The sequence below is a fragment of the Oryx dammah genome, unplaced genomic scaffold, assembly GCF_014754425.2.
Source record: "Oryx dammah isolate SB20612 unplaced genomic scaffold, SCBI_Odam_1.1 HiC_scaffold_2, whole genome shotgun sequence".
Lineage (NCBI taxonomy): Eukaryota > Metazoa > Chordata > Mammalia > Artiodactyla > Bovidae > Oryx > Oryx dammah.
This window is the reverse complement of record NW_024070186.1, coordinates 133,670,140-133,689,536: the sequence shown is the minus strand read 5'-3', so window position 1 is coordinate 133,689,536 and position 19,397 is coordinate 133,670,140. Positions and strand designations below refer to the sequence as shown.

The 19,397-nt window shown below is 38.7% G+C and overlaps 1 protein-coding gene across 1 annotated transcript; it reads right to left on the bottom strand.

Annotated features, from left to right (window-relative positions):
• Nucleotides 1-2,004: 2,004 nt before the first annotated feature.
• Nucleotides 2,005-18,969, bottom strand: RBM11 (RNA binding motif protein 11). Its single transcript, XM_040227173.1, has 5 exons — nucleotides 18,817-18,969; nucleotides 14,848-15,010; nucleotides 13,467-13,539; nucleotides 6,292-6,388; nucleotides 2,005-3,385 (listed from the first exon to the last, which is right to left on the bottom strand). The coding sequence occupies exons 1-5, from the start codon at nucleotides 18,910-18,912 to the stop codon at nucleotides 3,074-3,076; spliced, it is 741 nt and encodes a 246-aa protein (XP_040083107.1). The 5' UTR covers nucleotides 18,913-18,969; the 3' UTR covers nucleotides 2,005-3,073.
• Nucleotides 18,970-19,397: the final 428 nt, after the last annotated feature.

The window sequence follows — 19,397 nt, the reverse complement described above, 5'->3', positions numbered from 1 at the left end:
ATACATAAAGATAAACTCAAAATGGGTTAAAGACCTAAAAGTAAGGCCAGAAACTATAAAACTCTTAGAATTTAGGCAGAACACTCTATGGCATAAATCACAGCAAGATCCTTTATGACCCACCTCCTAGAGTAATGGAAATAAAAACAAAAATAAGCAAATGGGACCTAATTCAACTTAAAGCTTTTGCACAGCAAAATAAACTATAAACAAGGTGAAAAGACAACCATCTTGATTTTGGTTTCTGAGAGCTTGGCTTAGCTGCAGAAAGAGCATCCTCTCCCGTTTTCTGCCGATTGGGGGTGCAGATCGTAGGGTCTGTGCCTGGATGAGGCCGGCTGTCAGGTCAAGGTTCTGAGACATGAAAAACCATTATTGGCTCTCAGGGGACTGCCTTAATCCACAACCCTTCCTGTCTCACTATCTTTGTAGTGTTGAGAATTTCTTTCTTAGTATTGTCCACCAGGAATCATAGATTAGATGGGAGATACATTAGATGGATTGTGGGAGACTGGAGTACCATCCTCACTGCCTGTGACAACTTGTTCTCCTTTTCAGCTATCTGTGGGAGTTCCTTTGGATTATGGAGGCTGCATTTTCTGTGTCCTCTTCAGGGACACCTCTCATGCACATAGTTAAATTATATTCTAAGCCTGGAAGTTTACCTCCAGGTCTTCCCCCAAAGAGACAATAGTTTGTGTTACATTTGAATAGATATACTCATGCAGATCCTAATTGTGAAAGGCCAGACAATGGGTCATATAATTTATAAAAGCTTTTATATTTAAGGGACTTATAGAATACTCTCATCCTACACAAATACCCTCTTGGTACTCTGGGAGGATCAGATAGAAAGAAGGGCACAAACATATTAAAACTGGCCTAAAATGTTCCCTTGGGTTTCCCAGCTGCTAAAGAATCTGCCTGTATGGACACTTTGATCCTTGGGTTGGCAAGATCTTCTGGATAAAGAAATGGCAACTCACCCCAGTATTCTTGCCTGGGGAAATCTCATCGACAGTTCATGGGGTTGCAAAAGAGTCAGACACAACTGAGCGAATGAGTGACTAAACAAGAAAGTATTTCCTTAACAAAATTCAAGAGCAGAAGTCAGACTTAGAACAAAAATTTGATTTACTGTAAATTCTCCTCTGCCTCCTTCTTATACTCACCTTTACCTCCAGCTCCTTATTCCCAACTCCCCAGAAGATCTTTTAGATCCACCTTCTCCGAATCCACCTCCATTTCCTCAACTAATTCTTTAAATCTCCCAAACTTCTATGGCTTCCCCAGAAAATCTCTTGACCACCTAACCACCTGCTTTAACCTCCCTTTCTTTACAATAATTACAAGAGGCTTTTAAAAAACTGACTTTAAAACATAAGGTAGTCGTCATTCATATGAGTGTTGTCAACCAAGTCTCCTGCATTGCAGGCAGATTCTTTACCAACTGAGCTACCAGAGAAGACACCAGTGTAAGTACGTGAATTTGTCTTTTGGTTGGTTGACTTGGTAAAGTTGATATCCAGGTAATTCCAGCCTCTGATGAAAGAAATTGCAAGAATTCCTTGCATTTTGAAGATTTTAACTCATGTAACAATGTTTCAAGATAATTTTCTTAACCTGGTACTTGTTAAGATATTTCTTATGTGTATATATTTCCTATAATGCCAATTACAATGAAATAATCTGGGGCTTAGGAAATTTGCAAGGTGTAAGAATTGAAGAAAATGCAGAGGTGAAGTTAATGTGTTTTAGACATATATCACTTCCTATTTACATAGAAAGATACTTTCCCTTTTGTATGACTCTAAATCGCGAAAGTGTTAATTTAAAAAAGGTCAGCATTTTTAGTTTGAATATTCAGCAATATGAAGTTATATAAATCAAGCTACATTAAGCAGAATTTACGTTTTCACATTTGTCAGATTAAAACAGACTAATATTTACATTTAAAACATGACTATTGTATAATCATAACCAGAAGTTAAATTCAGCTATTACTTTTGCTAAAAATATTTTATTAATAATAAATATCTATAAGGTGCTATGCAATACACAAAAGAAATATCAAAGAATGGTTAAAATTGGGTGGTTAGCTCCTAATGAAGCTGTGTGATCCTTTCAATTGGATTCAATAAATAAATATTTTCAGCATTCTAGTTTATGGTAAGCTACAAAGTTAACAAGATTGTCCAAATAAATCATTAATTTTACATGTAGTCTGTTTATCCCTGCAAATAAATGGTCCAGAAATAGTAAAGCTGATTTTATGACAAACATTAAATATCATAGAATAGTGAAATTTTCTATTGAAATTATTGTTCATTATAAAGATCTAAATGTGTCTGATATATGCTTTCCAACCCGGATGGCAAAAGAGGTGGACAATAAATACTGACAGAGCCAACTAATTTTTATAAAATACAATTAATAAGTAGGAAGTTAAGAGGCACGTATTCCTATTTATATATAATCATATGAAAAGGGAAGGAACCAAAAGCTAGCCACACGATAATCATCTTTCCTTTGGTATCACTGTTGTATATCCTTGTTTTATGAAGTAAATATGTATGAGAGTAAGGCTGAGACAAGATATTTAGACATAAAGTATTAGTAATAAAGGAAACTAAACTCTGCTTATTCTCTCTTCTTAGAAAAACATACAACTCAAAGATTTGTATTAGTTTCATTCAGAAAACTGACCATTCCACTTCTAACTTTAGCTGAAGTTATAGGCAACAATGTAGGAGATCATGGTGCTGTTCTCCATGAGTGCTCAGTAAATGACTTTTGATTAATGGTTTAGTGTAGTAAGTTCATCATTGATACTAAAACATAACAACTCAGAGTGTATTTCTTGTTAACAATACCATTACAAATACAAAAAGCACATTATATTGTTTTTAAGAGTTTGTCATTCAAGACAAAAATTAAATACAAATCAGATATGATATTGTTATATATTTCAAAGAAGACAAGAAAGCCATGGAATTGGTCCTTTAGTAGAATACAGATTTTTCTTTTAAGAGAATGAAGACTAGTAGAGATACATTTCATTTGAATGGAAATACTAGTATCTTTTTTTCTTACACTTTTGGAACTTTGGGCTATATTCATTTCCTCTACTGTTTTCTGTGCTACTATCGCTATCACTGCTTTGTTTCTGCCTCTTTCGTTTATTTGTCTGATAAAGGTCTGAGTCACTTGGCTGCTGGTGAGTCCATTCATAAGAGCTGGGCCCAGCCTCCAGATCTGAAACATGATTCAGTGAGGAAGATGCAGAAGTGCTATTAGGAAGTGGTGCTGTCATCTCATAGTAAGGGAGCTGCAGTGCTGGGTTATACGTAGGCCACTGCTGTGGGAAAAACCCACACATATTCACCTACCAAAACAAGCCCACAAACAAAAAAAAGAGAAACAGTTAGAGTTTACATTTACTATATAAATAACTACGAGCAAACCAAACCACGTGTCAGTAAGGACAGGGATGCACTGGTTTCCTTAAATGATTAACAAAGATTCCAGCTGGTGTATAGTGCACTACAGTACAGATTAGTGCCGTCCTATAGAAATATAATGTAAGCCACATGGGTAGTTTTAAATCTTCTAATAGTCACAGGATGAAAATAACAATGAAACAGGTGCAATTTTAAATAATGTATCTTGTGTGTGTGCTCATTTGCTCAGTTGTGTCTGATTCTTTGCCATCCCACAGACCGTAGCCCACCAGGCTTCTCTGTCCATCGAATTTCCCAGGCAAAAATAGTGGAGTGAGTTGCCATTTCCTTCTCCAGGGGGTCTTCCTGACCCAGGGGTCGAGCCCACATCTCCTGTGTCTCCTGCGTTGGCAGGTGGATTATTTATCATTGAGTCACTTGGGAAGCCCTTATATATTTTATTCACCCCCAAATGTCCAAAATATTGTCATTTCAACATGTAACCAATATAAAAATTATTCATGAGATATTTTACTTTTTTATACTAAGTCTTTAAAATCTGATGTGCCTTTTATACTTATGGGTGTGGTTTAGTAGCTAAGTTGTGTCTGACTTTTGTGACCCCATGGACGGTAGCCCATCAGGCTCCTCTGTCCACAGGATTTCCCAGGCAAGAATACTGGAGTGGGCTGAGTTTTTCTTTTTCCAGGGGATCTTCCCAACCCAGGGGTTGAATCTGGGCCTCTTGCACTACAGGTAGATTCTTTACTGACTGAACTACCAGGGAAAGAAAAAGAAAGTGAAGTCGCCCAGTCATGTCTGATTCTTTGCAACCCCATAGACTGTATGCAGCCTACTAGGCTCCTCCATCCATGGGGTTTTCCAGGCAAGAGTACTGGAGTGGGTTGCCATTTCCTTCTCCAAGGGAGCTACCAGGGAAGCCCTATATATTTATATATTTATACTTATATTCAAAAGCATATTCAATTTGGATACTAACTTTTCATGGAAAATATTTAATCAGAATTTAGATTATATAAAATTTAGCTGAAATAGTAGATACACACACCCAAGTTTTTTTGCAAACATACTTCAAAGTTTTGCAATAACTGCATCAAGTTTCTGTTCCTAAACTTAAACTTTAATTAAGTAAAATGAAAATAATCACTCCTTATGGATGGCTGATAGTCACCATATTTTACAGCACAGCAGTCAATTCTTAAGATAGATTAACTCAAATTTCTAGCTATTCAAAGTAGATTAAGGACCTATTTGCAGGGCAGACACAGACACAGAGAGCAGACCTGTGGACATGTCAGAAGAAGGAGAGGGTGGGACAAATTGAGAAAGTCGCAGAAAAAAATACATTACCATGTGTAAGCTAGACAGCTAGAGGGAAGCTGCTACAAAACACAGGGAGGTGTGTTCACCTCAGTGCTCTGTGATGACCTAGAGGGCTCGGATTCGGTGGACAGGAGAGAGGCTCAAGAGGCAGGGCGTATATGTAGACTTAGGACTGATTCATGTCGTTGTACAGCAGAAACCAACACAACATTGTTAAGCAATTTTCCTCCAATTAAAAATAAAAAATAAAATTAGTACCCAGTAATGCTGAACGGGGCGACATTAATACTTATTAATGTTTTTGAGTGAAAGTATACATAGTATAAATTGTCCACTGACTGTGGACAATGTGATCATAAAGTTATTTACTTCCATTAAAAAAGATTAATAGGGAAAACAAGCTCTCGTGTGTGCATATGTGTATGTATGTATTGCTCATCTCATCAAAGAGAAAAATAATGCCACAAAGAAGATATTGATGGTTTTAGATGAGAACTGGCTGTTTATTACTATCTCACCATAAACAAGAAAAGGGCTTTCCTGACGGCTCAGTGGGTAAAGATTCTGCCTGTAATGCAGGAGACTTGGGTTTGATCCCTGGGTTGGGAAGATCCTCTGGAGAAGGAAACGGCTACCTACTCCAGTATCCTTGCCTGGGAAATCCCATGGACAGAGAAGCCTGGTGTGCTACAGTCCACAGGGTCACAAACGAGTCAGACACAACTAAGCACAGGCCTAAAAAAACTAAGAAAAGTTTTTTCCAAAAATTAAATTATCAACTTTCATTATGTTTACAAAGTGAAAATGGCTATTTGAAAAATCTGAAGATCATATGTATGTTGGATGTTTGCAAGAAATCTCATGTTAATCAGAATACCTGTGTTACAGTCCCACAGCTGTCATTAACAAGTTGTATAATCTTGGGCTTGCTGATTAATCTCTGAACCTCAATTTTATTATGTATAAAATGAGAAGTTAGAAGAAAACATTTCCTAAGTTCCCCTTTAACAATATAGTCCACCACTGCGATTTCTAGGCCAGAACCACATTTTTCAGAGTCTTTGGAAAAAAGGTCATTTACTCTACCAACTGAGAAACTTTGCCTTTAGTTAAAATAAAAATCTATGCACAAAAGCAGTATATGGTGATTGATGACTACATTCTATCAAAATGCTTCAGTAAATAGTATTCAATTCTAGAAACATACCTTTTAAATTTTAAAAAATATAGTCATTTAAGTGATTCAAATTTTACTTTACCACAGTGCATTATCACTTGCATCTGCCATTTTCCATTCATACACTGGATGTTTGTGGAGATAACATGAGTGGGATTTCAGATGATCGATTTCAGATAAAAGAGCAGATAGCCACTGGGGCACAATGCTCAAGGCATATTCTGCCTTCACTGTAGGCTTAGAGTTGAGCTTAAGTTCCAAGCAGTTTTCATATCCTTTCTAGTCTGTATTATCATGTGACATTTTCAACCAAAGGCATATCAAACTTACCATCTTCTGAAAGAGAAAATATTCTTGAGATAAAGATGCATTATTAATTGGAGAGAACTGCATAGAAAAGGAAGATCTGCCCATGGCCTCTTCATTTCTTGAGAGAGGTAAAAAAGTAATATGAAGTTAAAGTTCCTATGGACAGAGGTACTCTAGTCTTAAAAAAATACAGCTTCATCATTAAAAAACTTCTCTCAAAGCTCAATTAAGATAAATTTAACTTTAAACATATTACACTAATAATGTAGTGACATAGCAGTATCTCAAGTCTTATTAATTACCACATACTGAAATCTCAATATTTAGAGGCACATTTGGCTTTCTGATAGGAAAATGTTAATCAGTGTTATAGCTGTATAAAGGCATAGAATACTCAGATATGAAGAAAGCAAAGTAAGTCAATAATCACCAAGTGTACACTCAATCTTCTACCAATAAAAAAAAAGGTGAAAGAAAAATAGGAATTTTTTCAATTCATTTTTGAAGGTACTTTCACTGTTTAACTAAAAATAATTATGCTCTTTGTTAAACAGGCTGTTGATATGAGCATGAACACATATTTGCTGATTTCTTCTGCACGGTGATAGTGGTAAAGAACCCGCCTGCCAATGCAGAAGATGTGAGAGACTCGGGTTCGATTCCTGGGTTGGGAAAACCCCCAGAGGAGGGTATGGCAACCCACTTCGGTATTCTTGCCTGGAGACTTCCATGGACAGAGGAGCCTGGGGGGTTATGGTTCATAGGGTTGCAAAGAGACAGACATGACTGAAGTGATTTTGCACACATGTACAATCCCTGATTAACATCAGAAGTGTCCAAAAATTTCATTTATATATGTAATGTTTGCATCTATGGAGATCTCTAATAAATCCCAATGTTATATGTACTGGCTGGATTCTTAGCTAGTCCTCATTATAGCTAGTTTTCAATTCTACTTGCTCCACAGTATCCCACAATTTTAACACTAATACTGCTAATCTTAGGACAGGAAGTTTACTATGGGAAGGGTGAATTAAAACAAGCAGATGGAGGCAAAGATAAGGGCAAGAGAACAACAAGAAGCTGTCAGACAGATAGGTGTCAGTTCATGGTGAGAGCAGGATCACAGAAGCCAGTGGGAAAGTGGGTTTCAGCAAGGAAATACTTAGACAGTGTTGGTGTTAGAGTAAACTGGATAAGCATCAGAGCTACTCTATCATTGATCAGAAGATTCCTGACAACAAACTGTTAAAAGAACAGCTTCCAAACAACAGTGGGGTTAATAAGTGAATAGGAAGTAAAGATGTGAAGGATAATTTTTCAGTGAGAAGAAGGGGAAAATAGACTGATTTGGAGACAAAGTTCAAGGAGACGTGAACATGTGTTTGCAGTAAATGATGGCAAAGAAACAAGATAAAAAGCACAGTGAGGTTACAGACTGGGGAAGATGTGACCCAGTAGCAGAGGTGGTGAGATTAGCATCATTATAAAAATAGCTGCAATATTTCTAAAACCACTATCTTTCCCATGAGAATTTCAGGGCGTGCATATGTTTCTCCATAGAGGAATCACATGTAAATTGGGAAGTCACAAGTTGAACTGTGTCAACTCAAAATTTATATGTTTAGTCCTAACCCCAAATAATTTAGAATATGACCTTACGTGTGAGAGTTAGACTATAAAGAAAGCTGAGCACCAAAGAATTGATGCTTTTGACTGTGGTGTTGGAGAAGACTCTTGAGAGTGTCTTGGACTGCAAGGAGATCCAACCAGTCCATCCTAAAGGAAATCAGTCCTAAATATACACTGGAAGGACTGACACTGAAGCTGAAACCCCAATACTTTGGCCACCTGATGTGAAGAAGTGACTCATTGGAAAAGACCCTGATGCTGGGAAAGATAGAAGGAGAAGGGGATGACAGAGGATGAGATGCTTGGATGGCATCACTGACTTGATGGACATGAGTTTGAGCAAGCTCTGGGAGTTAGTGATGGACCAACAGGGAAGCCTGGGGTGCTGCATTCCATGGGGTCACAAAGAGTCGGACATGACTGAGAGACTGAACTGAAGCGTGACCTTATTTGGAAACAGGGTTGCTGCAGAAGTAATTAACTAAGAGGAGGTCATACTGGAGTAGGATGTGCTAAACAGGTATCCTTCCTTACTATAGTCAAAGGGGAAACTTGTGGAGACAGATGCACACAGGGAGAACACCATATGGAGATGAAGGCAGAGAACTGGGTGATGCTTGTACATGTCAAGGAATATCAACGATTGCCAAAAAATCAGGGGAAGCTATGAGACAGGCACTGGCTTCCCTGGTGGTTCAAATGGTAAAGAATCCACCTGCAATGTGGGAGAACTGGGTTCAGTCCCCGGTTGGGATGATCCCCTGGAGGAGGACACGGCAACCCACTCTAGTATCCTTGTCTGGAGAATCCCATGGACAGAGAAGCCTGGTGGGCTACAGTCTATGGGGTTGCAGAGGGTCGAACATGACCGAGCAACTAAGCACAGCACAGCATACACGAGAGAGCACAGAACAGATTCTTTCTCATCGCCCTCCAAAGGAACTCTAGCAGACACCTTGATTTTGGACTTTGAGCTGTGAGACAATACATTTCTGTGTTTAACTTCGTTTGTGATACTTTTTATGGTGGCCTTAGCACTGAGAAGCTAAAGGCAAAGGAGAAAAGGAAAGATATACCCATTTGAATGCAGAGTTCCAAAGAATAGCAAGGGGAGATGAGAAAGCCTTCCTCAGTGATCAGTGCAAAGAAATAGAGAACAATAGAATGGGAAAGACTAGAGATCTCTTCAAGAAAATTAGAGATACCAAGGGAACATTTCATGCAAAGATGGGCACAATAAATGGCAGAGATCGTATGGACCTAGCAGAAGCAGAAGATATTAAGAAGTGGCAAGAATACACAGAAGAACTATACAAAAAAGATCTGCATGACCCAGATAATCACGGTGGTGTGATCACTCACCTAGAGCCAGACATCTTGGAATGTGAAGTCAAGTGGGCCTTAGGAAGCATCACTACAGACAAAGCTAGTGGAGGTGATGGAATTCTAATTGAGCTATTTCAAATCCTAAAAGATGATGCTGTGAAAATGCTGCAATCAATATGCCAGCAAATTTAAAAAACTCAGCAGTGGCCATAGAACTGGAAAATGTCAGTTTTCAATCCCAAAGAAAGGCAATGCCAAAGAATATTCAAACTACCGCACAGCTGCACTCATCTCACATGTTAGCAATGCTCAAAATTCTCCAATACAGGATTCAACAGTACATGAATCGTGAACTTCCCGATGTTCAAGCTGGTTTTAGAAAAGGCAGAGGAGCCAGAGATCAAACTGCCAACATCTGTTGGATTATCAAAAAAGCAAGAGAGTTCCCGAAAAACATCTACTTCTGCTTTATTGACTATGCCAAAGCCTTTGACTGTTTGGATCACAACAAACTGTGGAAAATTCTCAAAGAGATGGGAATACCAGACCACCTTACCTGCCTCCCGAGAAATCTGTATGTAGGACAAGAAGCAAGTTAGAACTGTACATGGAACAACAGGCTGGCTCCTAATCGGGAAAGGTGTACGTCAAGGCTGTATGTTGTCACTCTGCTTATTTAACTTATATGCAAAATACATCATGAGAAACGCTGGCCTGGATGAAGCACAAGCTGGAATCAAATTGCCAGGAGAAATATCGATAACCTCAGACATGCAGATAACACCACCCTTATGGTAGAAAGTGAAGAACAACTAAAGAGCCTCTGGATGAAAGTGAAAGAGGAGAGAGAGAAAGTTGGTTTAAAACTCAACATTCAGAAATCTCATGGCTTCTGGTCCCGTCACTTCATGGAAAATAGAGGGGGAAACAATGGTAACAGTGACCGACTTTATTTTCTGGGGCTCCAAAATCACTGCAGATGGTGACTGCAGCCATGAAATTAAAAGGCACTTGCTCCTTGGAAGAAAAGCTATGATCAATTTAGATAGCATATTAAAAAGCAGAGATATTACTTTGTCAGCAAAGGTCCATATAGTCAAAGCTATGGTTTTTCCAGTAGTCATGTATGGATGTGAGAGTTGGACTATAAAGAAAGCTGAGCACTGAAGAATTGATGCTTTTGAGCTGTGGTGTTGGAGAAGACTCTTGAGAGTCCCTTGGAATGCAAGGAGATCAAACCAGTCCATCCTAAAGGAAATCAGTCCTTAATATTCATTGGAAGGACTGATGCTGAAGCGGAAACTCTGGCCACCTGATGTGAAGAACTGACTCACTGGAAAAGATCCTGATGCTGGGAAAGACTGAAGGCAGGTGGAGAAGGGGATGACAGAGGACGAGATGGTTGGAAGGCATCACTGACTTGATGGACATGAGTTTGAGCAAGCTCCAGGAGTTGATGATGGACAGGAAAGCCTGGCATGCTTCAGTCCATGGGCTTGCAAAGAGTTGGACACTACTGAGTGACTGAACTGAACTGAACTAGCACTGGTGGCTGAGATGGTAAAGAATCTGCTTGCAAGGCCGGAGACCAGGTTTTGATTCTTGGGTTGGAAAGATCCCCTGGAGAAGGGAAGAGCAACACATTCCAGTATTTTTTTCTGAAGAATCCCATGGACAGAGAAGCCTGGAGGGCAACAGTCCATGGGGTTGCAAAGAGTTCAACACAACTGAGTGACTAACACAAGCACACTAATACAGGAACTATTTACTAAAATTAGAAAGTATAAGAGGTAATAACAAGCACAAAAACACATTTCCAGGGAAGACTAGTGAGAGACTAGGGTATAACAAGAGCAGCATTCTCTGTCCAACACTTCTAGGACACTATGACCTTTTGTCATTCTTCCTTTATAATGCAGCACATACTAAAGAATAAGATATTACCAGTGAAGTGGAGTATCATGGAATATATACCTATCTCTGATCTTTTAGCCTAGAATTTGTGATAATTAAATGTATATCAAATAGAAGTAGAACATGTATGAGTTACTGCTGTCTTCTAGCAGTTTATCTAGTTTTCTGCCCCACACCTAGCAATACCTTGTTTTCCTCCAAACTCATAAGGAAAAAGAGCTATCTTTTCCCACTGGAAGAAGAGGGGAAGTAACCTAAGTGGCTCAACTCATGAGTCCACAGTTCCTTTCATACCAAGGAAGTGAATCACCACCACCTCCTGCCAACATTTGCTGAAAGTACTCACTGGATACTTGCTGTATGCCCACTATTTTAAATACCTTGAAACTATAAAATTTAGCTCTGACAATAATTATCCTCATTGTAGATATGAGGCACAGTGTGATCATCTGTCCAGGGTTATACTGTTAATAAAGTGACAGAGGCAGGATTCAGATAGTCTGATTTCAGCACCTACTTTGTCCCGATTTCACTGATTTAGAAATGCGGGGGACAATGAGGACGTGGAGCACACTGTGTTATGCGTGGGGCGCAGTACTTCTCCAAAAGATGAGTCTGGGTAACTGCCAGTCCTAAGAGGTCACTCTTCTATGCTTAGGAGGGTAGATATAATTAGCAGGCATGGGAGGTTCAATGCTGTTAGTTTACTTGAGAACATTCAGTTCTGCTACAGAAAGCAAGAAAACAACCAGCATGGATAAAGCTCAGAAGAAAAGCCTATGGTAGCCTTTACGAAAGATACACTGATGAGTCTGATGCAACAGCAGAGAGAAACAGGGGCTATGAACACTGGTGTAGCTAGAACTCAGCTAATACAGATTTATGAGATAGTGATGATACTGTAATTAGAATAAGCAAGTGACTTGGAAGACATAGGCAGAATTCAAAACATATATTAAATATTCAAAATAAATAATTTAGTATGTGTTAAGAGATGCCATGGATAGATTCAGTAGAAAATACGATGGAACAAATAAGACTGTTAGTCATGGGTAGAAAGGGAAGGAAAGACCAAGTCATTATCATGGCGCCTCTGGGCTTAGTTATGCTGTTCTTGTGTCTGCTCTGCCTAAGAAACTCAGGTAGATCTTGTGGGTATGTAGCTCCTTCTGTGGCCAGGTATATCTGCCCCTCTGTCTCTTTGAGAAAGCAAGTAAGTGAAATTAGCTCTAGGAAATTTCTATCTGAATGGAATCTCTTACTCTAACCTCAACTCTAATGCTCGTGCGTGCATGCTTGCTAAGTTGCTTCCGGTGTGTCTGATTCTGTGCGACCCTATGGACTATAGCCTGCCAGGCTTGTAGCCTGTCCAGAGATTCTCCAAGCAAGAATACTGGAGTGGGTTGCCATGCCTTCTCCAGGGGATCTTCCTGACATAGGGATGGAACCTGCATCTCTTTAAGTCTCCTGCATTGGGAGATGGTTCTTTACCACTACAGGCACCTGGGAACCCCACTCTAGGGCTAATAACCACACAATCAGTGGGGAAGGCTGATGCAATAGAGAGAGAAACAGGTCGTATGAATATCATTGTAACCAGAACTCGGCTAGTAGGGTCCTCTGCGTACTTGTAGCCTATCCTCCAAATGTTAAATTATCCAATACCCAAAGCTTTCCTTTTGCTTTTCACTGTATCTTTTAAATTGGTTTAATAAATGCTGTGATTTGAGAATCTTAATCTGGTTTGGGAGACTTTCTGTCCCATGACCTTTGGTATAGCTAAACTTAGAGTGTCCCTGCAGGCTATGGTTGCATCAGGAAATAAGCCTACATCAAATATGAGAATATTTTGAAAATTACCATAAAGAAATTCTAAAAAGTAGTAAAATAAATAGTAGAGTGACTTAATGTTCAAAGGCTTAATTTCAAGCCTAGAAACTATCACCGTTTCATCTTTGTGCCTTTGGCAATTAGTTAACTTTTACATCTCTATATTTATTCAAGTATAAAATATGGATAATACTATTTCTATGATCCATCACAGTGAGACTTTGCACTTAAGTGATTTCACAGTAATGAAAAGTACATGGTAATCTATAAACAATGCTACAAATATAAATCTCTCCCACCTACTGCAGAAAATATTGACTGAATTTTAAATGAAAATACTTTCTGTCACTTTTCATGGCTTCAGGAAAAATGAATTCTTTAATATTAACCTATGTCTAAATAGAAAGGTTTTATAGAATATATGAAAACCCTTCCTGGTATTAAGACTATATTTATTTGCCTTACCTTTATGAAAAAAAAATATTTTTAATTACCTGTAGCTGTGTGAATTTATCTTAACACAGCTTTCAAAACTTTGGTTAGCAGGTTCACAAGAGCGAGAGCTCCCTTCAAAAGAAAAAGAATAACAGATTATTTCATGGTACATCTTTTTGGAGTTCTCACATTAAGCCATTCTCAAACACTCCATATAAAATACACAAGATGTTTCTGACCTCCCAAGTACTGTCTACAAGGTTGCTTATATCACTATAAGCGCCTGAATTATAACCAAACTTTGTCCAAAGCAATGACTGTAGAAAAGAATTAGGCTGACATGGGGCCATACAAAGTATATAATGCTGCTTGCTAATACATACCTGCAAACTAAAGATGGCAAATGATCAGTGTTATCTGCCTTCTGTGTGGAAGGTGTGAGTTCTCTGAACTGCACTGACAAGTGTGAACGTAACGTGACAGGGGCCACTGAGCAGCTGGCTGGGGATATGTCAGAACACGATACGGCCCGGCCTGTTTTACTGTCAGTATGAGTTAACAGGATGGTACTTGAGAGCCTGATGCAGCCAATTAATTATCTTTGTTAAGACAAAATAAAATGAAATGTGAAGTGGCCCTTTCCCTTTGCAACAAGACAGCAGTGTTTTCCTATTCTTATGTCTTTTTCAGTACAGCAAGAAGCATAAAAACCAAACAGGGGGTACATTCATAAACCTGAATCACTGAGGAAGGAAGAAACGTAAGTGCCATAAGCATTGCAACGTAAGTATAAGCACTGCCTCCTTGAGTCCCTCAAACTATAAAAGGGCTAGAGTGATAGTGCCATGTTCTCTGGGCATCTAATCAATGATGAACAGTGTTGATGTGTAGCAGGAGAAGGTGTCCGAGGCCATTCATGTCAGGAAGCTTTTCTCTGTGGCTATGAAGGGTCAGTCTTTGGCCAGCTGCTTTTACAGGGCTCAGATCCAGGGTGATATGTGTAACATGGTAAACCCAGGACAAAGACTAAGGCCACCCTATCTTCCAAATGGTAGATATTTGATACCATTGACAAGAAGATCAGCAAATAGCCTTGCTGCATAAAAGCTAGAGTTGGGTATCCCCAGTTCACTTAGATTTGTTTAATTTTTAACAGGCAGTAGCAACCATCATGGCTATTTGCTGGCTGACATTAAAAGAGACCACTTTAAATTTTAATATAGAAACGATGCTATGGATTTGGCAATGTTATTGGTAGTATTAACTAATCACATAACATTATGAACGTGTTCTGAGAAAGTTTAAGGGGCTACAGGAGCACTTTTTTGGTCTTAGGCTATAACATAAAAAACATAGGAGAAAAAAAAAAAAGTTTACACCTCTGGAAACAACACCACCAACAAAACACACTTGGAAGATTTCATCAGTGAGAGAACCTACCAAATCGATACTGCACATTAATTGGTCTTCCATATAAACGAATTCCATTCAGCAGAGCTATGGCATAAGATACCGATTCTGGGTGTTTAAAGCAGACAAATCCAAAGGATTTCGGCTTTCCTTCTCTGTCTTTGCATATAGTCACTTTGGTTAATGGCCCAGCCTGCAAGAAACTTAAAAATTATTTTGTCATAAATCTAAATATTTTTTTACACTCAGAAAATCAACTATATTCAATTTAGGCTAAAATTCCAATTCTGTTAGCAATAACAGCTTTACATAGTTCTCTTGATCATGTATTTTCCTAACAATAAATATCATACTTCATCACACTTTCTTGGCATTTTCTGGCTCATCAAAAAACATTTATGTTGTTAAGGTCAGGATATTTTAGGTAATAGTTCCAAATCTTAAAAGGAGAGATAGGCCTAACAAAACAATTTAGAGTACATTTAAATCTAAGATTAAAATACTACTTTGCCTCCACACATATAAACCATGTTTAAACTCAAAAATAATTGAAATGATAAACCCAGCATTCCTTGAGATGTTGGGTTTATGTTACCATAAAGAAACTGGTAACATCACATCAAAGCCTATTTTTTTTTTTTTCTGACAGGATTAAAACATTTTCACAAGAGAAATTAAATTTCTCATCTATACAGAAACTGTATTTTAATATGGTAAGCCCATTTGGTAAATATTCTCAAAGGGAAAAGTGTTTTAATATGTTTAATACTTTTAAGTAGGCGCACTATTTGTAAGAATGAAAAATTAGTAAGGGTCTAAGTCTAACAACTGGGGAATGTTATTCCATGGTATATTATTAAAATAGGATAAAATAAAATTGAAAATATTCAGATTTTATTGTGATTAAAACCTATAATTAGCAATACAGAGTACAAAAGCAGAATCAAATATTGTAAAAGAGTGCTAATTACACCCTCAAATGTCACATTTCCATCATGACAATGATTAGAGGAAGTACTTACCAAGCCTCATATAGATTTAAAGGTAGATGGCTCATACTTTTTCATTGCACTTTAATGACTGTTTGCTTTTCTCTGTTGAGTTTGATAAATATATTAAGGAATTGTTTTTAATCTAAAGAAAAATGTTAATTATCATCTTTAAAATGATACTATATTTTAAGATTCAATCTTTCTTTCTTTATTCTCTACTTTCCCAGGGAATAGCTCATCCTCCCTTCTGGCTTCAAGAACCACCTTATCAATGAATCTATTTTTTTCCCACTCATGCCTCCTTCATGCAGTCTCCTTGAGACCTCCACGTGATTATATTTCAAACTCAACGCATTTGAAACTAAATTCATTATCTTTCCCCTTGAGATCTCTGTACTGTCCTGTGATTTGTCTCTCAGTTGTGAGACTGTGATCCTTTGGACTATAGTCTGCCAGGCTCTTCTGTCCACGGGATTTTTCAGGCAAGAATACTGGAGTGGATTGCTATTTCCTTCTCCAGGGGATCTTCATGGTCCAGATTTCTTGGTTAAACGTACAAAGATACTAAACCTGATTTTCACTCTTCTAAGGATAATCAGAAATTTGAAAGAAACTAGTAAAAAGGAGAACCATATAGTAATAAAACAAATCAATTTTAATCAGTGTTTCTCCACAAGTGATATTAAATATATGAAATCACAAATGGACAGAATATGCTGACATGCTTTGAATTTTACAAATTCAAAAATACATCCATGCATTTTAAAAGATGAAATTCAACAAGAAGACTTGCTGGTAGTAAAAATCACATCATAAGTTTTTAGTATTTTTAAACCAGAGTCAAACACATAAATAGTGCTGCCAGTTGTCAAGATTTGCTAAGTTTTGCTGGGTAGAGACCTTTCTAAAAGACACCTCACTTTAGTAAATCCTCCCAGATTACAGAAGAACATAGGCAAAAATAAAAACAAATGCTTTGCTGCCTGATCTAATACAGATGAACATTTAGCTAGAAATTATAAAAAAAAATGAGACTATCTATCAATCTATCTAATGTATCTTGTAGTTTCACATACAACTGATACAGATCCAGTTCCTATTGACTAGAGATAATATATGTGCATGGGGGCATTCAGGTCTATCCATCCCATTGACCTCATCATTCTCACCCCCCTATTTTTTGTTGACTCAACATGAGAGAAGCTTTCTGGAGAAAAAGAACTATAAATTTTCTTTCTACCTCCCTCCATCCCTCCTTTTCTTTCCTTCTTTTTTATTTTTTTAAGTTAGAATAATAAATTCCAAATAATACTATGATGAAAAATAACTGCAAGAAAAGACAAAGTATTAGAGGAGATTAAAAATGGCAGGTTTAAAAGGATGGCAAGTTAGAAGAATAAGCATTAAAGCCTTAAAATCAGTAATATTTTTCAAGTAACGTTTTATGTCCAGGAAATGAAACTGTGTTCCTGGAGAACATTCTAACAAATTCTGTGCATCTGTTGGTGGCTCAGATGGTAAAGAGTCTGCCTGCAATGCAGGAGACCCAGGTTTGATCCCTGGGTTGGGAAGATCCCCTGGAGAAGGAAATGTCAACCCACTCCAGTGTTCTTGCCTAGAGAATCCTATGGACAGAGGAGCCTTGTGGGCTACCCTCTACGGTGTTGCAAAGAGTCAGACAGGGCGGAGCAACTAACACTTCCACTTTCCTTTCGTAATTAATAGAGGGGCACTTTAGTTCAGACACAAATGTAGAGCCTTTCAGAAACCACATAAAGAACTTCTTTCACCTCTGGTACTCATGCTTCAGTTCAGTCAGTTCAGTCGCTCAGTCGAGTCCGACTCTTTGGTATTTAGTTTTGCTATTGTCTCCCTTGGAACTTGCTCTTATTCTGATAGAGGAAAGTCACTTTTGATTTCTCTTGATACAAGCATCAGTACTATTATCAATAGTAATAGTGGTACTATTTAGCAGTAGCAGCAGCAGCAAAAACTTAGGAAGTACCAGGTTCAGTTCTGTCTGATCTGGATGAGTTTACTCCATCTTCACACCACATCATACTGTAGATACTATGACTCCCACTGACATTTGAGGAAATTGTGGTGCTGAGCTATTTATGTACTTGGCCAAAATCACATTGCAGATATCAGATTTCACACTTGAAACAACTTTGCCGTACTAAATGTCCCTCTTTTTGCACATTATTTTAAAACATGATAATTAATTTTAAATTTCTCCTTTTAGAAAGACCAAGGACTGTCTCAAATGTGTATGCCTGGCACCTTACTTACTGTCATTGTAATTATAGATCATTAAACGGTTAAATGAACGGCCGAATGTGGATATCTCTTTAGCATGTAAGATCTATGTGTATACAGTAGGTGCACACAGGAGATATAAGTTATCAGGTCTGAAAAAGTTTTCGTAAGATCCTCTTGGTATGAAATAAAGGGAACTAGTCAGGGTATCAATCGGTCTCAGTCATGATTTGGCTGCCCAAATTATGCAGAAATCTCATTTATTCTGGAGTAAAATCATCTCCTGTATAAAAGGGCTTGGGGGAGTAAGTAACGTATACGGAAGCATTTTAAAATATATTCCTCTCATTTCGCGGGAGGTAGGGCGTCAGGATGCTTATTATCTGGAGGAAGACAGTGACAGAGCCGTTTTCTGTTTTGCCTGAGCACACCAAGGCCCAGGCAGCCTCTGCAAAGCCCTGACTCAGGCTGGGGGTTGGGGGCATCCCAGTCACTGCACACCCCAGCACTCTGCAATGGGGATGGGAAGGGGAAGGGTTGGAAATGAGGTGCACTTTTTGTCACTTCACTACCCACTTGCTAACCTGGAGACAGCTGAGCCAAAGCGGAACTAAAGTAAAACCAGAGCAAAGGATGCGGAGGGAAAGGGAGCAGGACTCCGGGTGGTTCAGGTGCGCCCCGCCCCTCCTGCTGCGCTTCCGGCTCGACGCGCTCCGCCCCTCTGATATCCCTTCCCTGCCGACTGTACCTGAAGGAACAGCTCGTAAAGAATCTCTTCCCGCACTCGAGCCTCCAAATTTCCCACAAACACCGTCCTGTTGGCTTCCTCCTGAGCAGGCAACATCCCTCCGGCTCGACCCCAGAATGGAGGAGGCTCCGAGGCCACGCCCTCTCTCCTTGCTGGCGGAGCCAACGAGGAGCGTAAGAGCGCCAGGGGCGGAGCGAGGCTGCGGGGCCACGCCCCCAACACCCCGTGGTAACCGCCCACCGCGCCTTCGCCATGTCCCGTATCCGACCAGGAGGACCATGGGAGAGTGACTGAGACTAAGTAAGATTAGTCTGCAAGGGGCCTTGACATCTTGCTTGTGGAGATCCGTTCATTTCTTCAGGGCACGACATTATTAATTCATTTTGGATGTGTTCAACAAACATTTAAAATAAAATGACTATAGAGATGATTTAAGACATACTAACTTCATTACCGAAGCTCACAGGCTAATGGGGGAAGACTAATTTCTTTGTTTCCAAAGAGTAAACGAATAAATCATTGGGGTTTAAAATTGGTGTTTTTCATAAAACTCGTTTTGAAAGAATGAGTGCATACGTGCA

Bases quoted from the DNA above. Each gene is read 5' to 3' on its own strand.
- RBM11 (XM_040227173.1), bottom strand. From the start codon at position 18,912: ATGTTGCCTGCTCAGGAGGAAGCCAACAGGACGGTGTTTGTGGGAAAT. The intron at 6,389-13,466 runs GTAATTAAAAAT...ACCTCTCTCAAG, and splicing joins ATAAATTCACACAGCTACAG to AAATGAAGAGGCCATGGGCA. The intron at 3,386-6,291 runs GTAAGTTTGATA...TTGTTTTGGTAG, and splicing joins ATTTTCTCTTTCAGAAGATG to GTGAATATGTGTGGGTTTTT.